Source organism: Brachyistius frenatus, unplaced genomic scaffold, assembly GCF_029030835.1.
Source record: "Brachyistius frenatus isolate BFR_SWC_R1_liver_20210118 unplaced genomic scaffold, ASM2903083v1 Contig_359, whole genome shotgun sequence".
NCBI lineage: Eukaryota > Metazoa > Chordata > Actinopteri > Embiotocidae > Brachyistius > Brachyistius frenatus.
Window position 1 is genome coordinate 13,857 of NW_027210958.1, and position 23,644 is coordinate 37,500.

The following is a 23,644-nucleotide window of genomic DNA, read 5'->3' on the forward strand; positions in this document are numbered from 1 at the left end:
AGAGACACTCACACTGGCCCGTTGATGATGAGGGCCATCATCACGTTCATGTCTGCGATGTACTCCTTTAGGTCGGGATACAGCAGGTCCAGTTCGGAGCTCCTGGACAGGAAAAGAGTTCAAAGATCACACAAAGACTACAAATCTTATTGTAATGGACACGTCTTCCTTCAGGTACGAACTCATACTTGTCCATGTTGGTTTTCTTGCTGTAGACGTGAACGACACCGTCCACCATCTTGCAGCCGTATCCTGCGTCTGCAGGCATGTTCTTGGGGTCCTGATTGTCATATGGGTGAGTCCCTGAAACCGGAGGGTGGACGGGGGCGTCTGGGGGAGGACGGGGGTGTAATTAATCCTTCATCCTCCAAGAAAAACATCTTTCTATCAATAATAATAATCACATTGTAATCAGAATCACATAGCATGTTAACTACAAACACTTCTCTTCTTTAGAGGTGCATCTAAAGAAGGATCACCAAGTTCCCACATTTGAAACCAACCAACAGTCTCAGTACGCAGATATTGAAGTGTTGCCTCTAACGTTCATCTGTCAGGACTGTTGCGCTTTTTCAGGCTTGAACACGCTCGTTAACTTTGGTACTGGAAAAAAAAACCTTGGTACAAAGTCTGTGAAGCTGCCCGAGTCCATAAATCCCAACAAAGAACTTAAAGACTTTATTCATTCAGGGTGGGAAATGAGTGGCAGGAAAATGAATCAAACAGAAAACATTATTGTTTGTTTTTGGCACAAGCTTTGACGTCAGATATTCGTGCAGTTTATTGTTTCGAAAATTGAAAGCTGAATTTGAACTTTTGCCCGTTCAGAAAAAATAAAGCTATTAAATATCATTAAGATGAAAACAACTGAGTCACAAGCAGATGGTGGCATATTTACTTGTTTTTTTATCCAATTTAAAGTTTAAAATACCAAAGAAAAGCAGAATATTCTCACACTGGATGACTGATATGATTAATTCATTATCAATTATAGTCACAAATAATTTTTTTGTTGACTAATAAATTCATTAAGTTACTTAACGTTGCAGTTCCGGCTGTATTAGATTTCCTTCCTTAAATACAAAACAACCCACTAGAAAAATATGATGTTAAAGGTGTTGGATGTGTTGGTGGTACCGGCGTCTACGGGTGTCTCCGGGATGTCATCGTAGACGCCCACGTCCACAGGCTTCATGCCGAGCTCCTCCAGGGCGTGAGAGGTGGTCTTACAGAAGTTCTGCATGGAGCGGTTGATGTACTTCTCCCGGATGAACAAGGCCTTCACCACACACTTGGCAGCGTCCACCAGGTCGGTGAAGGGCACCTTTATAAAAACACAGCGATGAACACGTGAATGGAGAGGTGGTATTTTAGATGCTGCTGTATGAGAAGAGTTCAGGATAAGACACCCACTCCACACTTCTCCTCTCCGGATATGGACACCCGCTGGTACTCCCTCTCCAGCGGCATCCTACTCTCCCTAAAGCCTTCGTCAACGGCGTCCACACTCTTCTCCTTCATCAGCCTTCAGGACGGAGGAGGAGGCAGCAGGAGGGAGGGAACACCGAGAAGATGGAGGACAGGAAAGTCAATCAAGAAGGAAACATTATTGTTTGTCTGTTTGTGACGTCAGATATTTGTGCAAAACATTCAGACATCATCATTTATTTCCCATTTTAATGCACAGATTGTTCAAATATTGTTGCTATGCCAACAATCAACACACATAAACGAGATTCATGTTTTTTATAAATTAAATATAAATGTAAAAATGGTGCTCTGTAAAAATGTATTATCTTTCTGAGTCATGTTGAGGATGTACCTCCTGCAGAGCGTCCTGGTTTCCGTCAGACTGAACACCGATTAAAAAAAGTCTTCCTCGGGATGCGAGCGGTTCTAATCGTGTTCCTGGTTAGTTTCCAAACAAACACTCTTTTCTTGATGTCTTACATTAATCCAGTGGACTTCCCAGCAATGAACTGGAGATTCTGACCTCATCTATATTTATAGGCAGGTGTCTGTCAATTCAATTCTTTCCCAGAGACATTTTAAATATAGTTTTTTGGGCACTTTTGCCTTTATTGGAGAAAACAGTGAAGATTTAGATGAGAAACAAGGGAACAGAAAGGAGCTGGAATCAAACCATGTGGATGAACTTTAATCATCCGAGTTCCAGTATTCACATTTTAGATGTGATTTAAAGAGAGAAAAAGGAATCTAAACTCAGTTAATGGTTTCATATAATAAATACATGTCTGACAACATAATTATATAGATTTGAATGTTTTTACTTTGTCATGTAAAATTATTCAAAACACAAATCGATGTAAGTGAAACTCAGAAACACATCTTTCAAACCCACTGAGCAGACGTTACTGCTACTAAGATTAGAAACATTAACAGTCAACCCAAGAATCTTTCAGATAATTAGAGCTGAGAATGTTTACTGAAAACAGACATGTTTCAAACTTGTTTTTAGAGAGTTAAAAGCTAGAAAACACTCCAACAACGTCTGCACACATAAAAGTGACCAGCAGGGGGAAGATGTGGTTCACTTCATAATGATGATAATCTCTGTCAGTGGTTCTGGAGAAAAGAACTCTTCACTCTAGAGTTTTTAAATACTGCAGACTCAGCATATGTTGCTATGCAGTGTTGAGGATGAATATTAAGATGGCAGCGACACAGTTACTAAACACAGAATAGAGCTGAACAGGAACAACAACCAAAGATATAATCATGAGACAAACAGAGCTCACTCACTCCAGGTCTGCAGCACTGTCGATTTTCATGAAGTCCTGTTTGGCGCGCAGCAAGATCTCAGGCTCAAGCCTTGTTGGGTGAGGTGAGCACGGGTAAGGTGGAGGTGTTGGAGGCAAGGGGGGGGGGGCAAGAGGTGGTGAGGAGAAATTGAACACACAAAGTGAGAGACCAAATAAAGGCAGGAACACACACACACACACACACACACACACACACACACACACACACACACACACACACACACACACACACACACACACACACACACACACACACACACACACACACACACACGTTGGCCCTGGAGAGGACTGAAACATGTGACAAACGAATACTGAGTTTCCAGAACTTCACATCTGTAGAGACACACAGAGAGAGAGAGGATTCGGTTTGGACAGAACTATCATCAGTTAGAGGTGCTGAACCCTGATTGGTTAACAGGGACTCTGCACCACCAATCAAGATCAGTAATATTAGTCTCTGAAAACTCTGATCGACAGTCTCTAAAAAGGACCAATCAGAGGAGTCGATCACATGACAGAAAACTGTCTCTGCTCATCAAACATGTTGCTGCCGATAAATATGCATTTGTCAATTCATGATGCTTTACTATCTCTTAATTTTAAAACATAATGTGCAGTGTTGTTAAGAATAGTTGAATAAATAAATAAAGGTACACAATAAATACAAAGTTTCAAATAGACCCAAACATCAACCATCAGTGATGTCATCAACCATCAGTGACGTCATCGTTGGTTTGTGAACGTTATGAATCCTCCAGTTCAGATTCTGTCCGTCATCATCTTGATAGTTCGGAGCGGTTTGGAGCAGGAAGTGACCATATTTGGACGAGCTGGGGGAGGAGCCAGCGGTGGATCTGACCGATCTGATCGGAAACCTGACGATACTACGTCCCGCCCACCGATAGCTGTAACCTGACTGCACCACAGGCCTGTCAATCAAACAGACACGCCCCCAAAACCAGGTCTTCTTGAATCTTCTTTTCTAATGAATGAGGGATTATTTTCAGATGGACCTCCAGAAAACTAAGAAGAAGGAGTGACTTTAGCTAACAACACCGAGAGAACTGATGGACACATTTTATTCACTTTGGATTTGATGAGAGAAGTTGAATGGGAGTCTATGGAGCCGGAGGCTTTTTGGAGCCGACCTCTAGTGGCACTCGCTGGTATTGCAGCTGAAGACACTTCTGGATCGGAACCATTTTACAGACCTGGAGCTACGAACTCTTTTATATCCAGTCTGTGAATCGACCCCGTGATCGGTGATCGGCCTCAGACATCCTGACCAGAGCGCCCTCTCTTGGTTGTGCCGGTAGCGTCGACCCCTGCAGACTGCAGCGCTCCCCTCCTTGTAAACATTTGTGTGAAGAAGATGTTGGATCAGAACCGGCACCAGCTGGCTCAGTTAGCTCACTGCTGGGTTAGTTAGCTGCACGCTGGCAGGTTGGAAGCTGATAAGCACGTGTGAGAGCAGGTCTGGGTGTGAAAGGCAGGAAGAGGAGTTGATCAGACTCTCTGTGTGTGTTTGTGTGTCCTCACTTGATGTCCTGACTGATCTGCCTCTCCAGCCGGTGCCGCCGCTCCTCCAGCTGCTCGATGGGACTGTCCTCCGGGAACTCGTACGGAGCAGTTCGCATCTCGCTCTCCGCCATGCTGCGCGTGAACAGCTCCTGGATCGGACACAAGTTACACCGTTTATGGTGTCATAAAACAGGAAACATGGAGACATCAGGCCTGAGTGGACATATGGAAGACAGAGAGGCTCCCCCTGAACCATCTGTTAGATTCAGCTTCAGATAAAACCATAAATATCCCAAAAACATAAAGAAAAAGTTTTTCAAAGGGAGAAAGTTTCTGCACGTTCTCACTCTTTTGGATTGGATGGTTCTGCAGTGCTTTATTAAAACCAGAATCTAGTACTAAAACTGGGAGGATACTGAAAATTATTAAGATTATAATTTTGACATTTTTATCACTCATTAATAGTAATCAAAGCAAAAGCCATTCAGATTATTAATAAACTAGTTTAATACAGATTTATAGTATTTTTCCATTTTAAACTTGAGTAGTAAAACCAAATTCAAATAAATGCCACCAACAGACAATTAAAATATCTAATATTCAAATTAATAGTGAATTTAGCTCAATGTTTATCAAATAAACTGTATGAAAGAGGTGAAACCAATCCTTTATCGTGGTGTTTTTGTTGCTATGAGGCCACCGTATATAAATGAACATGATTCCTGACCTCTGCGATCTCTTTGTACTTCTCCTCCATGGATGTCCGCAGGTCGATCGGGTAGTGGGAGAGAGAGACGGGCGTCCCCGGCAGAGATCTCTGAGGTTTGAGGGGTTTCGGTCCGGACGCTCCACAGAGGTCTGCAGGGAAACATGGGAGGAGTCAGGTCATGTGACACGTATGTGATCTGAAACGCTTTATCACGGAGAGTTTCTCCTGTGTCTCCTAAAGGCAGCAGATTAAAAACAACTTTATGAACAACAATCACAGCAAAATCTGAACGTGAATCCATTCAAACCTAAAACAGAAATACAGAATATAGTTCGGAGGTGCTGAAAGGGCAGAAAGCAGAACAGTTGAACATCTAAAGGTTCATATTAAAGGAGGGGGTCGGACTCATTGTCATTGAAACTGGGCTGAACTTATACCTGAAAAATATGTCATGTAAAAAAATTATTTCAATGAATTTTTTTGCAATTATTTTCTGAACTGTGTAAGTAAAAATACTTTTACACTCTACTGAATATTAAGTATTTAGAGTAGGTTTCCAGAGGTAGTTACACGGTTTAGTTCTTTAGCATCTAGAGTCATGCAGTGCGATTAAACAATCTATTTTCAACTTTACCTCTCATCCTTTCATTGTTGCATGAAAAAGATAACATCTAACAGTCTCCTCTTCTTTGTGTAAAGTAACTCGATTCCTTATACTAATCTTAACTCGCACATATAAAAGTAAAACATCAGTAAAGCACCGAGCAACAGTACTTCCAGTTTTTAACAGCAATATGAATTATAGCTCCTATTAAAGGCAGTAAAAGCTGACAGTTGTGTGTGTGTGCGTTGTGTGTGTTGTGCAGTGCGTGTGTGTGTGGTGTATTGTGTGTGTGTGTCGTGTGTGGTGTGTTGTGTGTGTGTGGTGTGTGTTGTGTGTGTTGTGTGTGTTGTGCGGTGTGTGTGTGTGTGTATGTGGTGTATTGTGTGTGTCGTGTGTGTGGTGTGTTGTATGTGTGTGTGGTGTGTGTTATGTGCGTTATGTGCATTGTGTGTGTGTGTGTGTGTGTGTGTGTGTGTGTGTGTGTGTGTGTGTGTGTGTGTGTGTGTGTGTGTGTGTGTGTGGTGTGTGTGTGTGTGTGTGTGTGTGTGTGGTGTGTTGTGTGTGTGTTGTGTGCGTTGTGCGGTGTGTGTGTGTGGTGTGTGTGTGTCTGTCTGTGTGTGTGGTGTGTGTGTAGTGTGCGTTGTGTGTGTTGTGTGTGTTGTCTGTGTGTGGTGTGTGCGTTGTGTGTGGTGTGTTGTGTACGTTGTGTGTGTGGTGTGTGTTGTGTGTGTGTGTTGTGTGTTTGTGCAAAGATGAATAAGGTCTTAGTTTCCAGACTAAATGTTGAACACAGTAAAGTATTTACAGCTCATATTCAGCAGGATTTCTCCAGTGAGTCTCCAGGTTCAGTGCTTATTCTATTTATTATATTATACACCAGTATTATGTGCATGTGTGGTGCACCAGTATTATGTGCACATGTGGTGCACCAGTATTATGTGCACGTGTGGTGCACCAGTATTATGTGCACGTGTGGTGACTGACTGAAGTCACAGAGGTTCAGCTGCATGTCGACCGTCAGGTTGCAGATAATTCAGAACAGATGACGGAACGACTTTACAAAGTTTACAGTCATTTCACAGACAGACAAACAAATAAGACTGAGCTGACTGACCATCCAAGACAAAAATAGAGAAGAATTTAAGTTTGGTTTACCAAAGATTGCAACATGTCGAGGTCTGAGCGGAGAAAACTATGATTTCAGTATAAATGTAGCTCAGCAGCTCAGTCTGGTGTGACACTTTAAACTAACATGAGCTCAAACAGTTTACAGCCACAAAGTCCAGAAAAAGAGGTTTTTACAACAACTCTCATCATGTTGTCATGTAGAACTGGATTCTGTGAGTTATTGTAGACGTGACTGTGACACATGACATCTTACAACCAAAAATATTCAACAAATACTGTTATTTGTTTCCTTCCTTCGTCTCTATAAAGACAGTAACCCAGTTTTCTTGTATTTCTTCACAGCAGAACATCAATCAGAAAAACTAAAGTTAAAAAAAGTAAATAGGCCAAATCTCTGATTAACTCTGAATCTGTGGGGAATCAGAGGCTGCAGCTTCAGTCTGTGACGGAGCATGAAAAAAAAAGACAGCTGCACCAGCAGATACACTTGAAAAATAATGTCTCCCGTGTGCACGCTGACCGGTGAAAGACACACCTGAGAGTGACAGAGAGGGCGTCCCCCACCTATCAGCTGTCAGGACCAGAGGACGGCCGCTCCACTGCAGACTGAGTCAAACAGCGGAGGAGCTGCTTCCTCTTCTGTCTGAAGAGGACCAGTTATACACATTATAAATCTCTGGCTCTGGGAAGGGTGTCTTCACGCTCTGCTATAACTGGTGGTTATTGGTGCAGCGTCTGGCCCGGGACAATTAGTCTCTGCCATCTGCTGTCTGCCTCTGAGGTGGTGGAGGGAGCAGAGGGCGACTCTGCACACCACAATAACACTGAGAAATAAGTTTAATACTGCACGAAGAAGTGACTCAGAAACAACCTCAAACAGTCTGCTGTCTGCTGGAGGGCAAACTAAAGGAGCAGAGAGGGTTCAGGCATCTCCATTACAACTCCAACAATAAGGGAATTAGGAGGCTGACATACTGCACACAACTATAACATTTATACATATTTGAATCATGATACTGAAGAGCTGTGACAGTGATCTGTAGTAGGGCTGGGTATTACCACTGATTTCCCAAATCGATTTAATTCACAAGGTCCCATTTTGATTAGATTTTGACTCGACTTCAGGATATTTCAGTTACAATATTAATTTTGCTTGGATATGAACCAGAATATCAGAGAACTGATAGTGTAAATTGTACAAGAAACCCTCTAACATAGTGCGTTACAATGATGATAATAATAATAATAATCATAATAAAAAACTTAACTCAAAGTCATGTACGGCAAGAAAATTACATGCAGTGTTTCACATTAAAAACACATAAAGGAACATTTAAAAATAGAAAAGAAATTAAATTAAATTAAAAACTCGATAAGACATTGATAAAATAGAATAGTTAAAATATAGAATAAAGCAATATGTAGTGCAAAGAAAGAAAGAAAGAAAGAAATTTCCCCTCGGGGATTAATAAAGTGTATAAAATAAAAAAAATAAAAATAAAAAATCAAAGTGCAAGAGAGCTTCAGGAGTAGCTAGCTAAAATGCTAAAGTAACAAGATATGTTTTAAGCTTTCTTTTTAAAAGAGTTTACTGAGCTAGCTTCCCTGATAGCTACGGGCAGTGTGTCATTAGAAATATGAATGTTTACATTAAGAATAAACCTCTAAGCAGTTACATTAATGCATGGTATAAGCCCCGCCCACTGAAGCCGCATATACTCCCGTTCAGAATCTCGTTGGCTATACAAAGTGTCAATCTTCATCCACGTGACTTCTCACTGGCTGGATCTGACACCGCCGTCCGATACAGCCTCTCGTTGGCTGTTGAAGGCTGAAGACGGGATATGGAAGCTCCTATTGGCTCAGTGAGATGTCAATCAAACTGGCAGGCTATCTGACTTTATTGGTAACTATGGCAAATTAAGAACTCCTGCAGGGAAGTTTAAAATGACACAACATCGACTGTCATGTGAACTTTAGATCTGTAGATGAGGAAGTTGATGCAGTTAAAACTCCGACGGCACACGGGTGGGCTGTCCGAACGTGATGTCGCTAAAAGATTGATATCGGATTATTCAAGTGAAGACTGATCTGAATCCAAAAAAAACACACAAAAAAAAATCGATTTTCTAAAACCCAGCCTTCATCTGTAGTGTGCAGGATGTTTCATTTCAATTCTCCAACATATCTTTGATATTTCTCTTCTGATATAATCTCTGTGACAAATTAATCCCAGTAGCCTATTTATCAGATTATATGCAGACGTACCGTATACTCCAGTGTCTATATATACTGTATATTTCTAAACACACAAACAGGCGACTGTATGTACACATGTGCACACACAGTAACCCAGGTTTAGTCTCCGTGTAATCCCCCGGCTTTTCCACCACAGATGACTCTTAATCCAGAACACCCCCGACTTTATTTATCTCCGTGACATCATGGTGGTGGGCAGCTCAGACCTTCTACGGACTTCAGTCCAAGTAAACACAGAAACTCAGCCGAATGGAAACCTTATGAGGGGAGGAGGGCAGAAGAAAAAGAAGCAAATTCTCCTTTTGATCATTTAGTTTGTTATTTAGATTTGAACACAAAAAATAAGACTTTTAATCACTTAAATGAATTAAAATATAAAGATATGCAGTTACATCAAATTTTTCAGAGAAATACTCGGTTGTAAGCATTTTTTTTCAACTGGATGACACCTTCATCAACAAAGGAAACAGTAAATCTTGATCTTTTTTATAGTGTTTTTGTGACATAACTTTTTTTTTAATGATTTTTGGCCTTCCATCTTCCTGCCGTCACTTCATTTCTTACGAGTGAGTAACACTGACAGCGCTGCATCTCATCCATCTCCTCCCTCCGTCACGTCCCCGAGTCTGCACACCACCCACATGATCATTTAGTGTGTGTGGAGCTGCCTCTTCTCTGGAAGGATCAATACAGCCCTCCTGGTCTTCCTCATCTTCCTCACAAAGTAGCAGCAGACTAGTTTTGGCAGGAATGAAGAATCTATATTAGTTTTTCAAATTCTACTGTCTTTAATTTGCTTTAAAGTGAATTTGTGAAATGACTTTGTGTGAAACCAACATCACATAAACCCACAACCACCAAACCAAAACCTCCCCATCAGATCTGCTGGCTCCAGATCTGTTTCCTGATTTGCAGAATATGCACATTTGTTCAGTTGCAACGATAATAAATCTCTTTTCAAAGCTTTTATCTTTAATTTACTAGTAAAGGTCGATGTTGAGAAACATGCACTGTTTGTTTCCTCTGTTAATAATGGCAGCAGATTAAATCTGCTTTGGTTATTTAATGTCTGGACACCTGCACAGGTGTGTTTGATGGTTGGTTCTAACAGTGTTTTAATGCTCACACAGGTCTCCATTAATGTCCTCTCTCTGATCCACTACACCGTTAATGTCCTCTCTGATCCACTACACCGTTAATGTCCTCTCTGATCCACTACACCGTTAATGTCCTCTCTGATCCACTACACCGTTAATGTCCTCTCTGATCCACTACACCGTTAATGTCCTCTCTGATCCACTACACCGTTAATGTCCTCTCTGTACACCTCTCTCTGATCCACTACACCGTTAATGTCCTCTCTGATCCACTACACCGTTAATGTCCTCTCTGATCCACTACACCGTTAATGTCCTCTCTGATCCACTACACCGTTAATGTCCTCTCTCTGATCCACTACACCGTTAATGTCCTCTCTGATCCACTACACCGTTAATGTCCTCTCTGATCCACTACACCGTTAATGTCCTCTCTGATCCACTACACCGTTAATGTCCTCTCTGATCCACTACACCGTTAATGTCCTCTCTCCGATCCACTATACCGTTAATGTCAATTTTATTTAAAATTATATAAACTACAAAAAAATGTGAATAGAAATAAAGGTTTTTAGAAACCTGTATATCACAAAATTAATAAACTCATGTTCAAACTGTGTTAAAATTGTGCACATTGTATGACCAGACTTCATACGTGTCAAAAGAACTTCAATAAAACATAATATCTATGAAAAAGTTTGTTTTCTATTATTAACTTTGACTACAGAAGCTTGTAGGTCAATAATGTATTAGCATTATTATTATATTATTATTGACATATAGCCCAGCCCTTTATATTTGAGTACAGCTTATTCAGACATGTAAACTCCAACACAATCAGCTGGTGTGCATCCAACCACAACAATAATCAATGAGACAAATTCATTAAATAAAGTCTGTCGACATACATCGGCAGTCATGTCACAAAGCGGACAGAAAAAACGGGATGTCACGCAGCAGCAGTGCATCATGGGAATCTCGTGTATTTCTGTTTGAGTCTTCTGTGTATTCAGAAACTTTTGTGTTTCTTTGCAGATTTTTCCTTGATTTCTCTGAGATGCAGCTTGATGACGGATAACGCTGATGTTCCTTAGCAACCACAGATGAGAATAAACCTCCACTTCGGGTCTTCATCTGTAAAATATTTCATCACAACTCAGACGGGAACAAACACGGCTGATGAAATCTGCCAGCGACTCAGGCACTCTCCAAACATTTCATATATATACATATATATAAAACAACTGAATATAGTGAACATTTCACCACTGTCCGACATAAACAGGCTTCAAGAGGAGACGCACATCCTCCGTCATCTCCATCACACAACACAGATGGCAGCTGCTGTCATTAAAACTCTGCCCTTATAAACATGAGGATGGTCAGAGTTCAGGTGGACACAACTCTGAGAAGATGGAATATCATATCCACATATGTGTTTTCTCTCCCAGCTGTGTGTTGATCAGCTGTAACCCGCCTCTCTGCTGCACATGTTTTTTTGGTTACTCTTGGGGGGCCTTTGGCAGCGCTGCATCACTCTGAGCTGTGAGAAGCAAACAGCAGCAGGGACCACATGGCCCACTTATTCACCTACTGCAACAGACACGCACTGCACGAAACTAACCAACACATGACAACTCACAAAAACCGGCTTCATGCGTCCTCATCTCACATGTTTATATCTCCACCTCCTCCGTCACCGTGAGCCTCCTCGTGCAGGATTTTATAGGAGATGAGCGACACAGACCGGCTCAAACTTCCAGTATTCAGTGTTCACAAGCAGCAGCTCTACAGTATGATGTCCTCTTAGAGACTGGTGATGTGTTGCAGTACCTCCGTGTCCCCCTGTCCTGTCCTGTCTCACAGCCTCCGGTCCGGTCGCGGTGGCCTTGTCTGAGCTCCTGCGGGATGCTGGGACATGTAACTAGGCCTGGGACGGCTGCTGCACCCTCCCCCGCTGGTACAGTACTGACAGCAGACGGAGAGGACAGCGAGGCAGAACAGACTCTCTGCTGAACACGGCGACACACACACACACACACACACACACACACACACACACACACACACACACACACACACACACACACACACAGACACACACCTCCCCTGCTCTGGTTCGTCCTGCTGGAGCTGCCGCCTCCTCCACTCTGCTGCTGAAGCAGTTCTTTTTATTTCCAGAGCTTCAGCTGCTTCCTGGATCGCACCGGTTTTCCAGTGCAGCCTCCAAGCTCCCGGATTTAAATACTGGGCTGGACTATACCACGTGGCAGAAAAGGGGAAGGGGGGGGGGGGTACCACTCCATGCTCTATTGTGCAGTAAAATGGAGGAGGCCCTGGATAAGTGGCTCCTCCCACTTCCTCTCCACCTCTCCCACCTCTTATTTATGAACAGCTCAACTCTCTGACTGACTGATGACTTTCAGTCAGATTTTTATATTTTTTTATATTTTCTCATTCAGGCAGCTGAAATAAACTTTCATCATCATTTCATCACTTTAAACTCTGAACTTTGATTATTTTTTTCTTTCTCGTAAAGCAGTAAAATGGATGTCTGTAGGACTGCGTGTACTTCACATGTAAGTCAGCTCATCTACATGCTGCATGCCCCGTTTCCACTGATCACATGACGCCACAGCAGGCTGCTTCCTTCCTCTCTGTCACATGACCAGGACGGACTGTTTGTTCCACTGAGCTACAACTATTAGTTCATTTTTTTTAAACAAAGAACATCAACAAACTTCACAGATGAAATCAAAGAAATAGAAGAACACAAAACATGAACATGAGCGACACCGACTGCTGGACAGATCCTCATTATTGTGTCATCTCACGTTCAAATAGCTGCTCAGACTCATGAAGAGATGACCGAACTGAACCGATGACCGAGATGAACTGCGCTTCACATTTATAGCTCTTTATATTAAGAATAAAAACGTATTTGAAATGAATTCTAACAGCAGGAGAAACTTTCCGTTCCGAGCCAATAAAAACACAATCATCTCCTCCTCATGACCGACAGCATTTTAAAAAGCCTCCCAACCTGTCGGTGCTGCTGATGTGCAGCTGATGCCCTGATGAGCCTGAACTGATGAGCTCAGCGATGTTTCCTCTCTGCTGTGTACTGAAGGTCACGACCTCTGCAGCTCAGCTCAGGCTTGACGACACCACAGAAAATCTATTTGAAACTTTTTGTTACAAGAAAAACGATATTTTATCTAGATTTTATTTTATTAATGCGTTACTTTGTATTTAAGTTCATCTGTTCTTATTTTTTCTCCTGTTCTTGAATTACATTTTCATGTTTTTATGTTCTTTATATATGTTTTTATGTAAAACACCGCATTTAATTCATGAAAAGTGTTTTATAAATAAAGTTTATTATTATTCATATCAAGCAACACAGGACATCCTTTAAACAAATATGTGCTTAAAACTTCAGTCATACTGATACTTCAAACATTTGTCACATTTAATTCTTCTCTAATTTTGACCTAAAAAGACTCAAATATGCACTAATGATAAATAAAATTGTTACAATTATTACACAGTGAATAAACAAGAATATGAAACTACGATGTTTGAAAGCATATCGCTCCTGAAGTCTGAGTGATGAACTGATCTTCAGTCTGTTCTCACGCTTCATGGCAGATTTTAATCTGGAGGATAAAACCTTGACAGCTATATTACCCACAATGCAACCTGACTACAGATTCAGGTGTGTTGTAATGCAGCTTCAAGCAGAGATGAATAAACACCAGATAATTAAACAATATGACGAATGAAGCAAAGTCTACAACTGTATATTTATTTATGTAACAATGACATCACTTGGTTTTTTTGCAGCTGTCCTGTTTAACTCGCCACTAAAAGCAGCGACGGATGGAGGAAGTTCAATCATGTTAAAATAGATGTTTTGGAGGGTTTTGGGTGGAAGCAGCAGCTCATGATAGATTAATGTGATCTGTAACCTTTCCTTTACAGCTGCTGGGCGTTTCTCACATTTTATTCCTCTGAACTTGTACCAACTCGTTGCAGATATTTTCTTTGACTCTCCGTTCTGCGACTGTACGGAGGGAACGACGTCGTGTTCTGACACTGATGGACTCATTTACTGCAATAAAATCAGATGAAAGTGTTTATGTCCACCTGTTTTCTCTAAAACACTGAGGTTTGTTTTCTGCCTTCACTTCCTTTGTGTTAAACATCTTTTTCCCAGGAGACCAACGGTCAACAACACCTTGCACCATGTTTCACCCTCTTTCACACAACAGCTGACATTATTAAGAGACCTTTGTCAAACAAACCAAATCTGTAATTCTGCACAAAAATCCCCATGTGACTAAACAAGGTCAGACTTTCAAAATAAAACTTCTTCCCACCATTCAGACTCAGGCTGTGAATTTCTCTCCATCAGAAATGTTCTCACAACAATAAGTCCTCCACGGAGACACAAAACATACGGTATGAACACTGGTAGATGTACACACCGACAGTCGCACACACACACACCAACATGTGTTGACATCGCTCCTTTAAACCCTCCGATTATCCACACAGACTTCCTGTCACCTCTGTGAGTGCAGCTCTCAGCAGATCTGAGGACAGTCAGAGGAACACTTTGTCACCGTCGACATGTGAAACACTGAACTGAGCGCGCTCGGACGTCAAGAGGTCGGTGTGTCGAGGATCAACAGCACAGACAATAAAAGGACACACACAAACACACACTCGTCTGTCAGGACTCACAGCTCCAGCTGTGATGTCCTGTCTGTTTGTTTGTTTGTTTGTTTGTTTGTTTGTTTGTCAGAACAGATTTAAAGATGCTACAAAGTTTGTTTTAAGATTAAATTCAGGACGACACTGTGAGCTTTCAGTGACTGATATCATGTTTATTATTTATCACTGAATCAAGTTATGATTTATTCTGTGTAAAGTCAAGAAATAGTTTAAAAAAAAAAAAAGCCTGCTCTAGACCTAAAAAAATGATCTCAAACTATAGAGAACACTTCAGTGTTGTTCACACAACCATCAACCATCAGTGATGTCATCATCCATCAGTGATGTCATCAACCATCAGTGATGTCATCGTTGGTTTGTGAACGTTATGAATCCTCCAGTTCAGATTCTGTCCGTCACCATCTTGCTAATTCGGAGCGGTTTGGAGCAGGAAGTGACCATATTTGGACGAGCTGGGGGAGGAGCCAGAGGTGAATCTGACCGATTTGATTGGAAACCTGACGATACTACGTCCCGCCCACCAATAGCTGTAACCTGACTGCACCACAGGCCTGTCAATCAAACAGACACGCCCCCAAAAACAGGTCTTCTTGAATCTTCTTTTCTAATGAATGAGGGATTATTTTCAGATGGACCTCCAGAAAACTAAGAAGGAGTGACTTTAGCTAACAACACCGAGATAACTGATGGACACATTTTATTCACTTTGGATTTGATGAGAGAAGTTGAATGGGAGTCTATGGAGCCGGAGGCTTTTTGGAGCCGACCTCTAGTGGCGCTCGCTGGTATTGCAGCTGAAGACACTTCTGGATCGGAACCATTTTACAGACCTGAAGCTACGAACTCTTTTATAAACAGTCTGTGATACATAAGAATGTCCAGATTCAAACACAACAACAGAAAGAATCTCCTGATATCAAATAATAAAGAATATTTCAAGATAACTTCCGTGAGGACTTCTGGACGGCTGCATGTTTGCATCTCTACACATCACATCAGTGTGAGCATGTATTCCTGCTGAAAGTGAGACGAACAGAGGCGAGCGGTTCAAAGACTCAGAGGTCACGAGACAATAAGTCAGCGAGGGAGCGAATACGAGCCGACGGCGGTCCGTCTGTGATCAGAGGAGGATTAGATGAAAGCGGGTCTTCGTTAGGAGTCCTGCTGGGAGCCGAGACCGACCAAAGACAGACAGCTTAACTGTACCTCAGCGCTGAAACACAACCCATCCTAACTATGTGAGTAAGAGCTGACTGTCGTCCTGCAGACCGCTCAGTCAAACATCATGTTGAGTCCTGCTGCTGTGTTTCTGTTTCTACGGATATTGTGATGTTTCTAATATCTGGTGGTCTTAAACAACCAGAGCTCCGGTCAAGGCCTCCGATCTCTCCAGAAGCCCTCCCGCTGTTACATGGGAAGACCCAGAGCTATTCATAGCAGAAGAAAGCTCTGGAACTAATGGACCGAATCTACAAAACATTTCTTGCAGCACCGTCACCCTCTAGTGGTGTGATGGAGTAGTGCAGGTATATCCAGGATAAATGTGATATTAAAATGTACTGCTAAATATAAATAATAAATAGAAAAGAAAAGAAAAAAAAATCCCCATTTATACATGGACCTGGTCAAGTAGGCTACTCATATACATAATAGATGTTGTAATAAATAGCATATTTTTACTACTTATAAATACATAGTCACTACATACTATATATAAAATATTATAATCTCTTTTACATTTTATACTATATATATTTTTTGTACATTTATTCTATACTCTATGTATACCCTATGCACATAGATAAATATATTCTTATTTAATTGTACTGCATATCTATACATTTATTACTCGCATCATAAAGCAGAGCCATATCACTGTCGTGAAATGTCACTATATACACTTGTTTGACCTAAGTGCAATAATATTCTGTTTATGTCTTTCACAACATGTCACAGTAAAGGTAAAAGGGTTATTTAGTGTTTTTAATTATATATATATTTGTACATTCATCATTATTTTGTTTTCCATTTTCTAAAACTATTTCTATTCTATTCTATTTCTATTCTGTGTATTTGTATTTTTTTTCTTAGTATTTATCTTTGCTATCTGTATCTGAGCTGCTGTGATGACTAAATGTCCCCACTGTGGGATTAATAAAGTATATTTTATTTAAGTATTTCATAGTCTGAAATGTGTCCTCGATGGTTCCAACAATGGTTTAAATTTCACAGTTTAACAATAAAAATCAAATAATACATAATTGAGCAGTGACACAGAAGTGCTGCTTTGTCTCTCAGTTGTGAAGATCAGATCAAATCTACTGTAACAACTACAGATGTGAAGTTCTGGAAACTCAGTATTCGTTTGTCACATGTTTCAGTCCTCTCCAGGGCCAACGTGTGTGTGTATGTGTGTGTGTGTGTGTGTGTGTGTGTGTGTGTGTGTGTGTGTGTGTGTGTGTGTGTGTGTGTGTGTGTGTGTGTGTGTGTGTGTGTGTGTGTGTGTGTGTGTGTGTGCGCGTGTGCGTGTGTGTGCGTACACGTCAAGTTAAAGTCCACAAGGCGACACCATGTAGATGTGCTAATGATTCAGGGAGGGGTGTAATGAACAGAATAGAGATCACATGACAGGACGAGTTACCAGATACACAATAAACTGAAGACAGACGGGCCGTGACAGGAACAGTATATCTGATTAATAATGCACCAGAAAAGGGTGTGTGTGTGGGGGGGGGGGGGTGCTGCAGGGGTGCAGGGAGAGCTGAGACCAGTCGAGTGCAGCAGGATGTAAAGAATCACACAGATTAACGTGGAGCTGACAGTTTACATGGACTAGAATCCAAATGATGATTCAGTGTTTGTTTTGTGGTGCCTCCTTTATACATCACTTAGTAGCATAGATGACATCATATTCAGTAGAGCAGAGGTCTGACAGCTCCTCATAATTAGTAACATCTATTCACATAGCTGAGCTCCACCCAAACCAGCTGACTCAGCTTCACAACAACAAACTGATACTCAACACACATATTTTCTATGACAACAGCTTCAATTCAACAGCATGTGCATGTTTTTTGTTCTGCATGCATTTCTTTATGTTTTCATGTCTACTACAGAACACACAACTCCTGTGTGTCCAAACTGGTTTGAAAAGTGTCAAATAAATCATTGTAATATCAGATTTAACTAATAAAATCCAGTGTTTCCCTTCAATCGGGACCGCTGCCCCTCCTGAAGGAAAGATCCAGCAGAACGTCCGTGTCAGAGCTGCAGAGAGGAATCCCCTCCACCTCTCTGGGAGATACTTTAATAACCTCCATACATCACGTCACACGACTCCAGCTGCAAAGCTACCACATTACATATTCTGCTTTATGTGATGCAGTGAAGGTCCGGAGGGAGGCAGGCGGCGGCCCGCAGGCAGGCTGAGACTCCTGCAGCTGAGAAATACAACCGACTGATCAATGTTTCAACCGGAAAATCAATGCAAACACACAGGGAGCCGTTTCAAATATGTCCTGCAGAGAAAGAAGTTGGAACAACGCAGAAGAAGAAACAGCAGCATCACGATGTGGTTTAAACTCTACAACAGATTTTTTTTTTACAGCAGTACTTTGTGTGTTCTGATGGAGGCACCAGAACGGGTCGCCTACATGTGGCTCTCACAACAGACTGGGAGTGCAGGCGGCTCAGCCAAGCGGCTAATTGAGAGGACTTAAATGACTGCATGGATGGAGAGACCTCTAAGTTATTTATTACTGCAGCAAAGACAGGCTTCCTCAGCAAATACTGCGCGGTGTGTGTCAGCGTGAGTTACTGCTGGAGATCTGCTGCTGCATCCCTCCAAACGCTCAACGTCTGCTCGCTGAGGACGGAGCCTCCAAATATAATCAATACCAACATGTAGTCGCTCTCAGATGAATTACAGGTCAAACTTTCATGATTTGGCCTGTAACCTGTCATCTTAAAAGTTCATCACAACCAAGCACATGCTGTGAACTGATGCTACTGAAACTCAGAGAAATCCACCACATGCAGGCCTGGAAAACCTAAATATGAATGTGTAAGCATGTCAAAAAATATCAGCAAGGATATGTCAAATAGAAAATATCCTACTGATGGAATTATATCTGAAGACCGGTTATAATACTGGCAAAATAATGATCAAACTTTTGATAAATAAGCATTTATGACAGCGTTTGGAAACTGCATTTTCCAAATATCCTCAGAGACTCGATAAAAAGCCAGTTACAGTTAAATATCACTGAAACTCATAACGAGGATGAAACAACATGCTGCGAGAGCTGGAGACGAACCGCTCCTTCTGAACCTGCCTGATGAGATAAGAACAAGCAGCAGCCAGCAGAGCTCTGATAAACCAAAGCTCGAACTGTACAGGAGGGAAAAGAGGCCTTCAACGGCCCTGCAGCACTTTATCATCTCCCACCAATCAATCATCATCCTGTCAGCGCTAAACATGGAGAAATCAACCAACAGTGTTTAAAAATGACTTCTATGTTTCAGTGTTTTCAGCATCAGATCATCAGACGGCAGCAAACAGCATGAAATTCACACGTTAACTAAAAGTTGGCAAAATATTATAATAGATATGAAATTTAACTGCATGTCAACAGAACCAATAATCAATACAACAACTGGCCATGTGTCTATTTGTGTCTAATTTAAAAGAAAAAAAAAAAATCAAGGCTCCACAGTTATAACAGTCAGATCCACAAAATAAGGTGTATATGTTTTACAATAGATGTATTATTTTACATTTGTTGTTTATTTTTAAATAAATAACTTTCACTTTATTAAAGTGCAGCTAGTTGCAGTAATTCAGGTTTGATGATTAATTAAAGACTCGATTGACAAATCTAATCAACAGCAATTCTAAAAAACTGATCGATCCTTCCAGGTAATTAAATTGATTCATGCACCAACAATAACAGTCTCTGCAGCGGCTTCCTGTTTTCAACCCCGCAGGGTTTTAACTGTTCTTTGGACTCTAGAAACATGCATTGTGTAAGAGCTGATATTTTTTTTTATGAATCTAACACACAAAAAAACTGATTAACTTATCAAAAGAGGAAGTGGATTTCAGCCCCAGTGTGGTTCTAAAAGCAGACGTGCATCAGAGGAGGATGCAGCTGAAGGCTGCAGATCCAACAGAACTCAAACCACCAAACCTTCAACACAGGAATCAAACTGAAGAGAGTTGCAGTGATCTCCACATCTGTCAACTCCTTCTGCTCCAGAGAGCAATTCTTAAACAGTGATGAACAAGCATCTTGTCAGAGTCCCCCCTCTGTCTACGGGACCCCCCTCCACCCACACTCACCGGGGCTGGTGGTGCTCTGCAGACTCCCCCTCTTGTGAAATGGGGATCGGAGTTTCTGCTTCCCTTGTCCATCGTTGTTGTTGTTGTTGGAGGAGGAAGAGGATGACATCTTGCTGCCTGTACTCCTGCTGTTAGTGGAGTCAGCGCTGTGGCGTGGCCAGCAGAGGGAGAGGGGAGCGCTGGCTCGACCGCTGGAGCTGCGTCTCATGGTGGGGCAGTGAGCTGGCGGGACCCATACTGGGCCGGGAGCAGCTCCTCTGCAGAGTTGGCTCCTCCTCCTCCTCCTCACAGCCAGCAGCGGGTCAGCGGGCGCGCTGCACAGCGACGAGCTCAAAGGCAGCCCAAGGCTTCCCCGGCTCCCGCTGGGGGCCATCCTCCTCGGTTGCCCTAGCAACCAGGGAAGGAGCTTCCTGTAGCCGACGCAGTGAAAAACAGCCACAGAGGAGGGCATCGCAAATCAAAGAGTGAGGCTAAAACATGACAGGCAGAAGCCGCGAGCCGAGGCGACCGAAGGACAAAAGTTTTTCCACTCGTCTAAAAATAGCAGTTAGATACACGAGATATGAGGACGGAGAGTCTCTGCAGCCAAGAGGGACAGCAAGTCAGTGGAAAAGACTACAGGAGGGACAGAAACCAGCTGACTGCTGAACTCAGTCTGTTTTACTGGAAGATTCAGAGGGACACAGAAGACACACAGCACCGTCCCGTCTCACCGATGCCCAGCGAGGTCCGGTCATATCACGATGACAGGGACCGTACCAGTTCAACTTTCTCTCTCATGACGTTCAGGAGCACAACGACAACTTATCACGCTCTTCATGTGAGTGCAGGAGGAACAAACAGACACTAAAATCATCTTTAATCTGCTTCATGTTGTCGACAGACTCGTCACTGAAGAGTAAACTAAAGAGTTCAGACTCTGAAAGTCTTAAAACGGTTGTTCATCACAGCAGTAAATATAAAGTCAGTACATGAGCACTGTTCCATGTGATGATGTCAGCTCTAATCCAGCTTTTAATACTGATGCGCTTTTTGGCTCTGTGAAATAATTTTGGATTAAATACACCGGCCAGCAAAATTTAAACAGTTTTTTGGTCCCACAAACTAAGAGAGGTGAACCTTTTCATGCTTTTTACTCTGAAGTTTTTGTATCAGGAATGGTTTTAAAACGACAAATTGAACATTACTTCTATTTAAATAGGGCTGCTGTTACACTTTAAAAATGTAGAAACTTACTTCAAAAAAATAAAAGTGTGATTTTTGTCTATATTTCTAGTTTCCAGCAGTTGTCTGCCACAGTAGAGGGACTTCACTTTTCTTTCCATGAGGATACTGCAGCAATAAAAACTGAGAGATTCTCAACCATATTTGGATTCAGCCTGAAAAAAAAGATAAGATACTGCCCGAGACAAAAATACTTCAAAATACTGCACATACTTTCAAATACTGCATTACTGAGGACAGAAGATTAGTATTCAGACCGACCGAAATAAAAGAGTAAAGATCTCCATCCAGTGGTTTAAAAATGTCATGCAGTTAATTTAAAAAAAAAAACAACTGCTGTTCATGCAGCCTCGATTTACCAAATCAGACACTGCAGTAAGAAAAGACTTCTTCATGTTTTGATAGGCGATCACTTCCTTGAGTGTTTACAACACAGGACAGAGCACACTGAACAAGGATCGCACAGCATGAAGGAAATCAGTCCCTCCAGGAGTTTATTTGTGATTGTTTTGATAAAAAAAATTAAAAAAGTTTGATTTTGTGGTGGATTTTCTCATAAATTGTTCTTTGTGGATTTTTAGGTGAGTCTTTTGCAGTAATTTTTTTTAAATGTAATTGTTTTTTTTAATAACTACCTTACAAATAGTAACATGTGCTGACTTCCTGTGATAATAATCCTAATTCTACCAAAGCAAACACTGAAATGACATCACAGCTTCAGGATCAGACTATAAGTCACAATAAACTCTGGAGTTACAATACAGATGAAGTGATCAGATATTCAGGAAAACAAGTGTCCCCACAAACACTCAAACTGACCTATAAAGATAAAACCGTCTATAAATGTGTTATGAAGATTATAATCACACAACTCGTACCTGCAACAATAAAACAACTATAGTTCTATGAAAGGATCTTCCCTATAACAAGTCTAAAGAGGATTCGTTCAGCGGTTTACATTCCAGGTGGAAGATGTAATTGTTGATCTTTTGCCAAGATTCACAAACAATATGTGGTTTGACGGAGTCTCTGGGCTTTTCTGAAATCTGACCCAGTTTCTGAATGTTCACCATCTGGTGCAGTAGCAGCAGCGCAGGCTGAAACACTGGAACCTACTTCAGTGTGAAGGAAAAAAAAGATCCTTAAAGGAATGACATGCACATTCTGCTAAAAGCAGACCATGCACGAGGTCTTACCAGGCAGCAGAGACCACCTCAGAGATCCTCTTTAGTTCCTTCTGGTGCTCGCTGAGCTTCTTGTCTGCTCACCCTCCTGGGAATAAAGAGTCGCTGGGACCGTTCTGTCTTTTTTTTTTTTCACTCCTTCAGAGCAAAGCTTGTGAACTTCAGCATTTTGTTTGCAGAGGCCATGCAGGAAAAAAAAAGAAAAAAAGAGTCTGCTCTGTTTCCACCAGCGTCCTGGTCAAAGTGCAGAGGAATGTAAAACCCAACTGAACACAGCATTATGTTTTCTAATCAGATCATACACATTGCAAAAGCCGAATCTGTATTTATTTTAGCACCGTCTCAACATGTTCTCATGAATACCACTGCTTCTACTAATCACTGGAATAACTGCAAAGACTGCAACTGCAAAATAAGTTGGGTTTTTTTAAACAAGATTTGGGATTCTTGATTGTATGCAACTGTTTTTGGAAATTAGAGGTTTAAAGATGCCTAAAGTTATCCAGTTTAGAGACACTGAAGACATATCCAGGACTTTGACTTCCGGTGGAGTATTCAGACTTTAATTGCAGCAAATGAGATGAATACTTTAAATTACAAACAGTATATTTAAAAGAGGTTTGAGCTACATGAAGGTCCAGAATTATGAATAAATAACATTATTATATTGTGTTTTATGTGATATTGACCATAACTAGGTACTTGTGTTGAATGTGTGTGTCACTGCTAGTTAACTTACCACCGGACATTGTTGAGGACACAAGCAGGGACACAAGTGGACACGAAGAGACAGATGTCCTGAAGACAAAACAACACTCCGGTGTGTTAACATGAAGATATATTATACGACATAAACAGCTTGTAAACTATCAGCTAAACCGGCTAACATAAATATTTAGCTTTAGTTAAATTAGTTAGCTGTCCACCGTGACGTCACCAAACCTTCACTACCTGTTTTCTTCACCTGTTGAACCGGAAGTAACGGACCGACCCGGTAAAAATGAACGTTAACGTGAACGGTTAGCAGATATAACTTCCACCTCAGTTCGAC

General features: G+C 41.5%; 1 protein-coding gene across 4 annotated transcripts in view; it reads right to left on the reverse strand.

Moving 5' to 3' along the window:
* LOC138636170 (AMP deaminase 2-like) overlaps nucleotides 1-23,644 on the reverse strand; it is a 30,404-nt gene that overhangs the window by 6,757 nt on the left and 3 nt on the right. Inside the window, exons 1-9 of one of the 4 annotated variants that reach the window (XM_069724045.1) lie at nucleotides 23,545-23,644; nucleotides 23,333-23,391; nucleotides 5,035-5,165; nucleotides 4,326-4,456; nucleotides 2,764-2,832; nucleotides 1,414-1,525; nucleotides 1,138-1,324; nucleotides 189-330; nucleotides 13-102 (exon numbers count right to left, since the gene is read on the reverse strand). The exon at nucleotides 23,545-23,644 is cut by the window's right edge and continues 3 nt beyond it. In XM_069724045.1, coding sequence (XP_069580146.1) covers nucleotides 13-102; nucleotides 189-330; nucleotides 1,138-1,324; nucleotides 1,414-1,525; nucleotides 2,764-2,832; nucleotides 4,326-4,456; nucleotides 5,035-5,165; nucleotides 23,333-23,342 — 872 coding nt within the window. In that variant the 5' untranslated portion in view covers nucleotides 23,343-23,391; nucleotides 23,545-23,644. Of the gene's footprint in view, nucleotides 1-12; nucleotides 103-188; nucleotides 331-1,137; nucleotides 1,325-1,413; nucleotides 1,526-2,763; nucleotides 2,833-4,325; nucleotides 4,457-5,034; nucleotides 5,166-11,937; nucleotides 11,943-12,208; nucleotides 12,313-20,185; nucleotides 20,683-23,332; nucleotides 23,392-23,544 lie in introns of those variants that run through there. The other 3 variants (XM_069724044.1, XM_069724047.1, XM_069724048.1) reach the window with 3 other exon arrangements.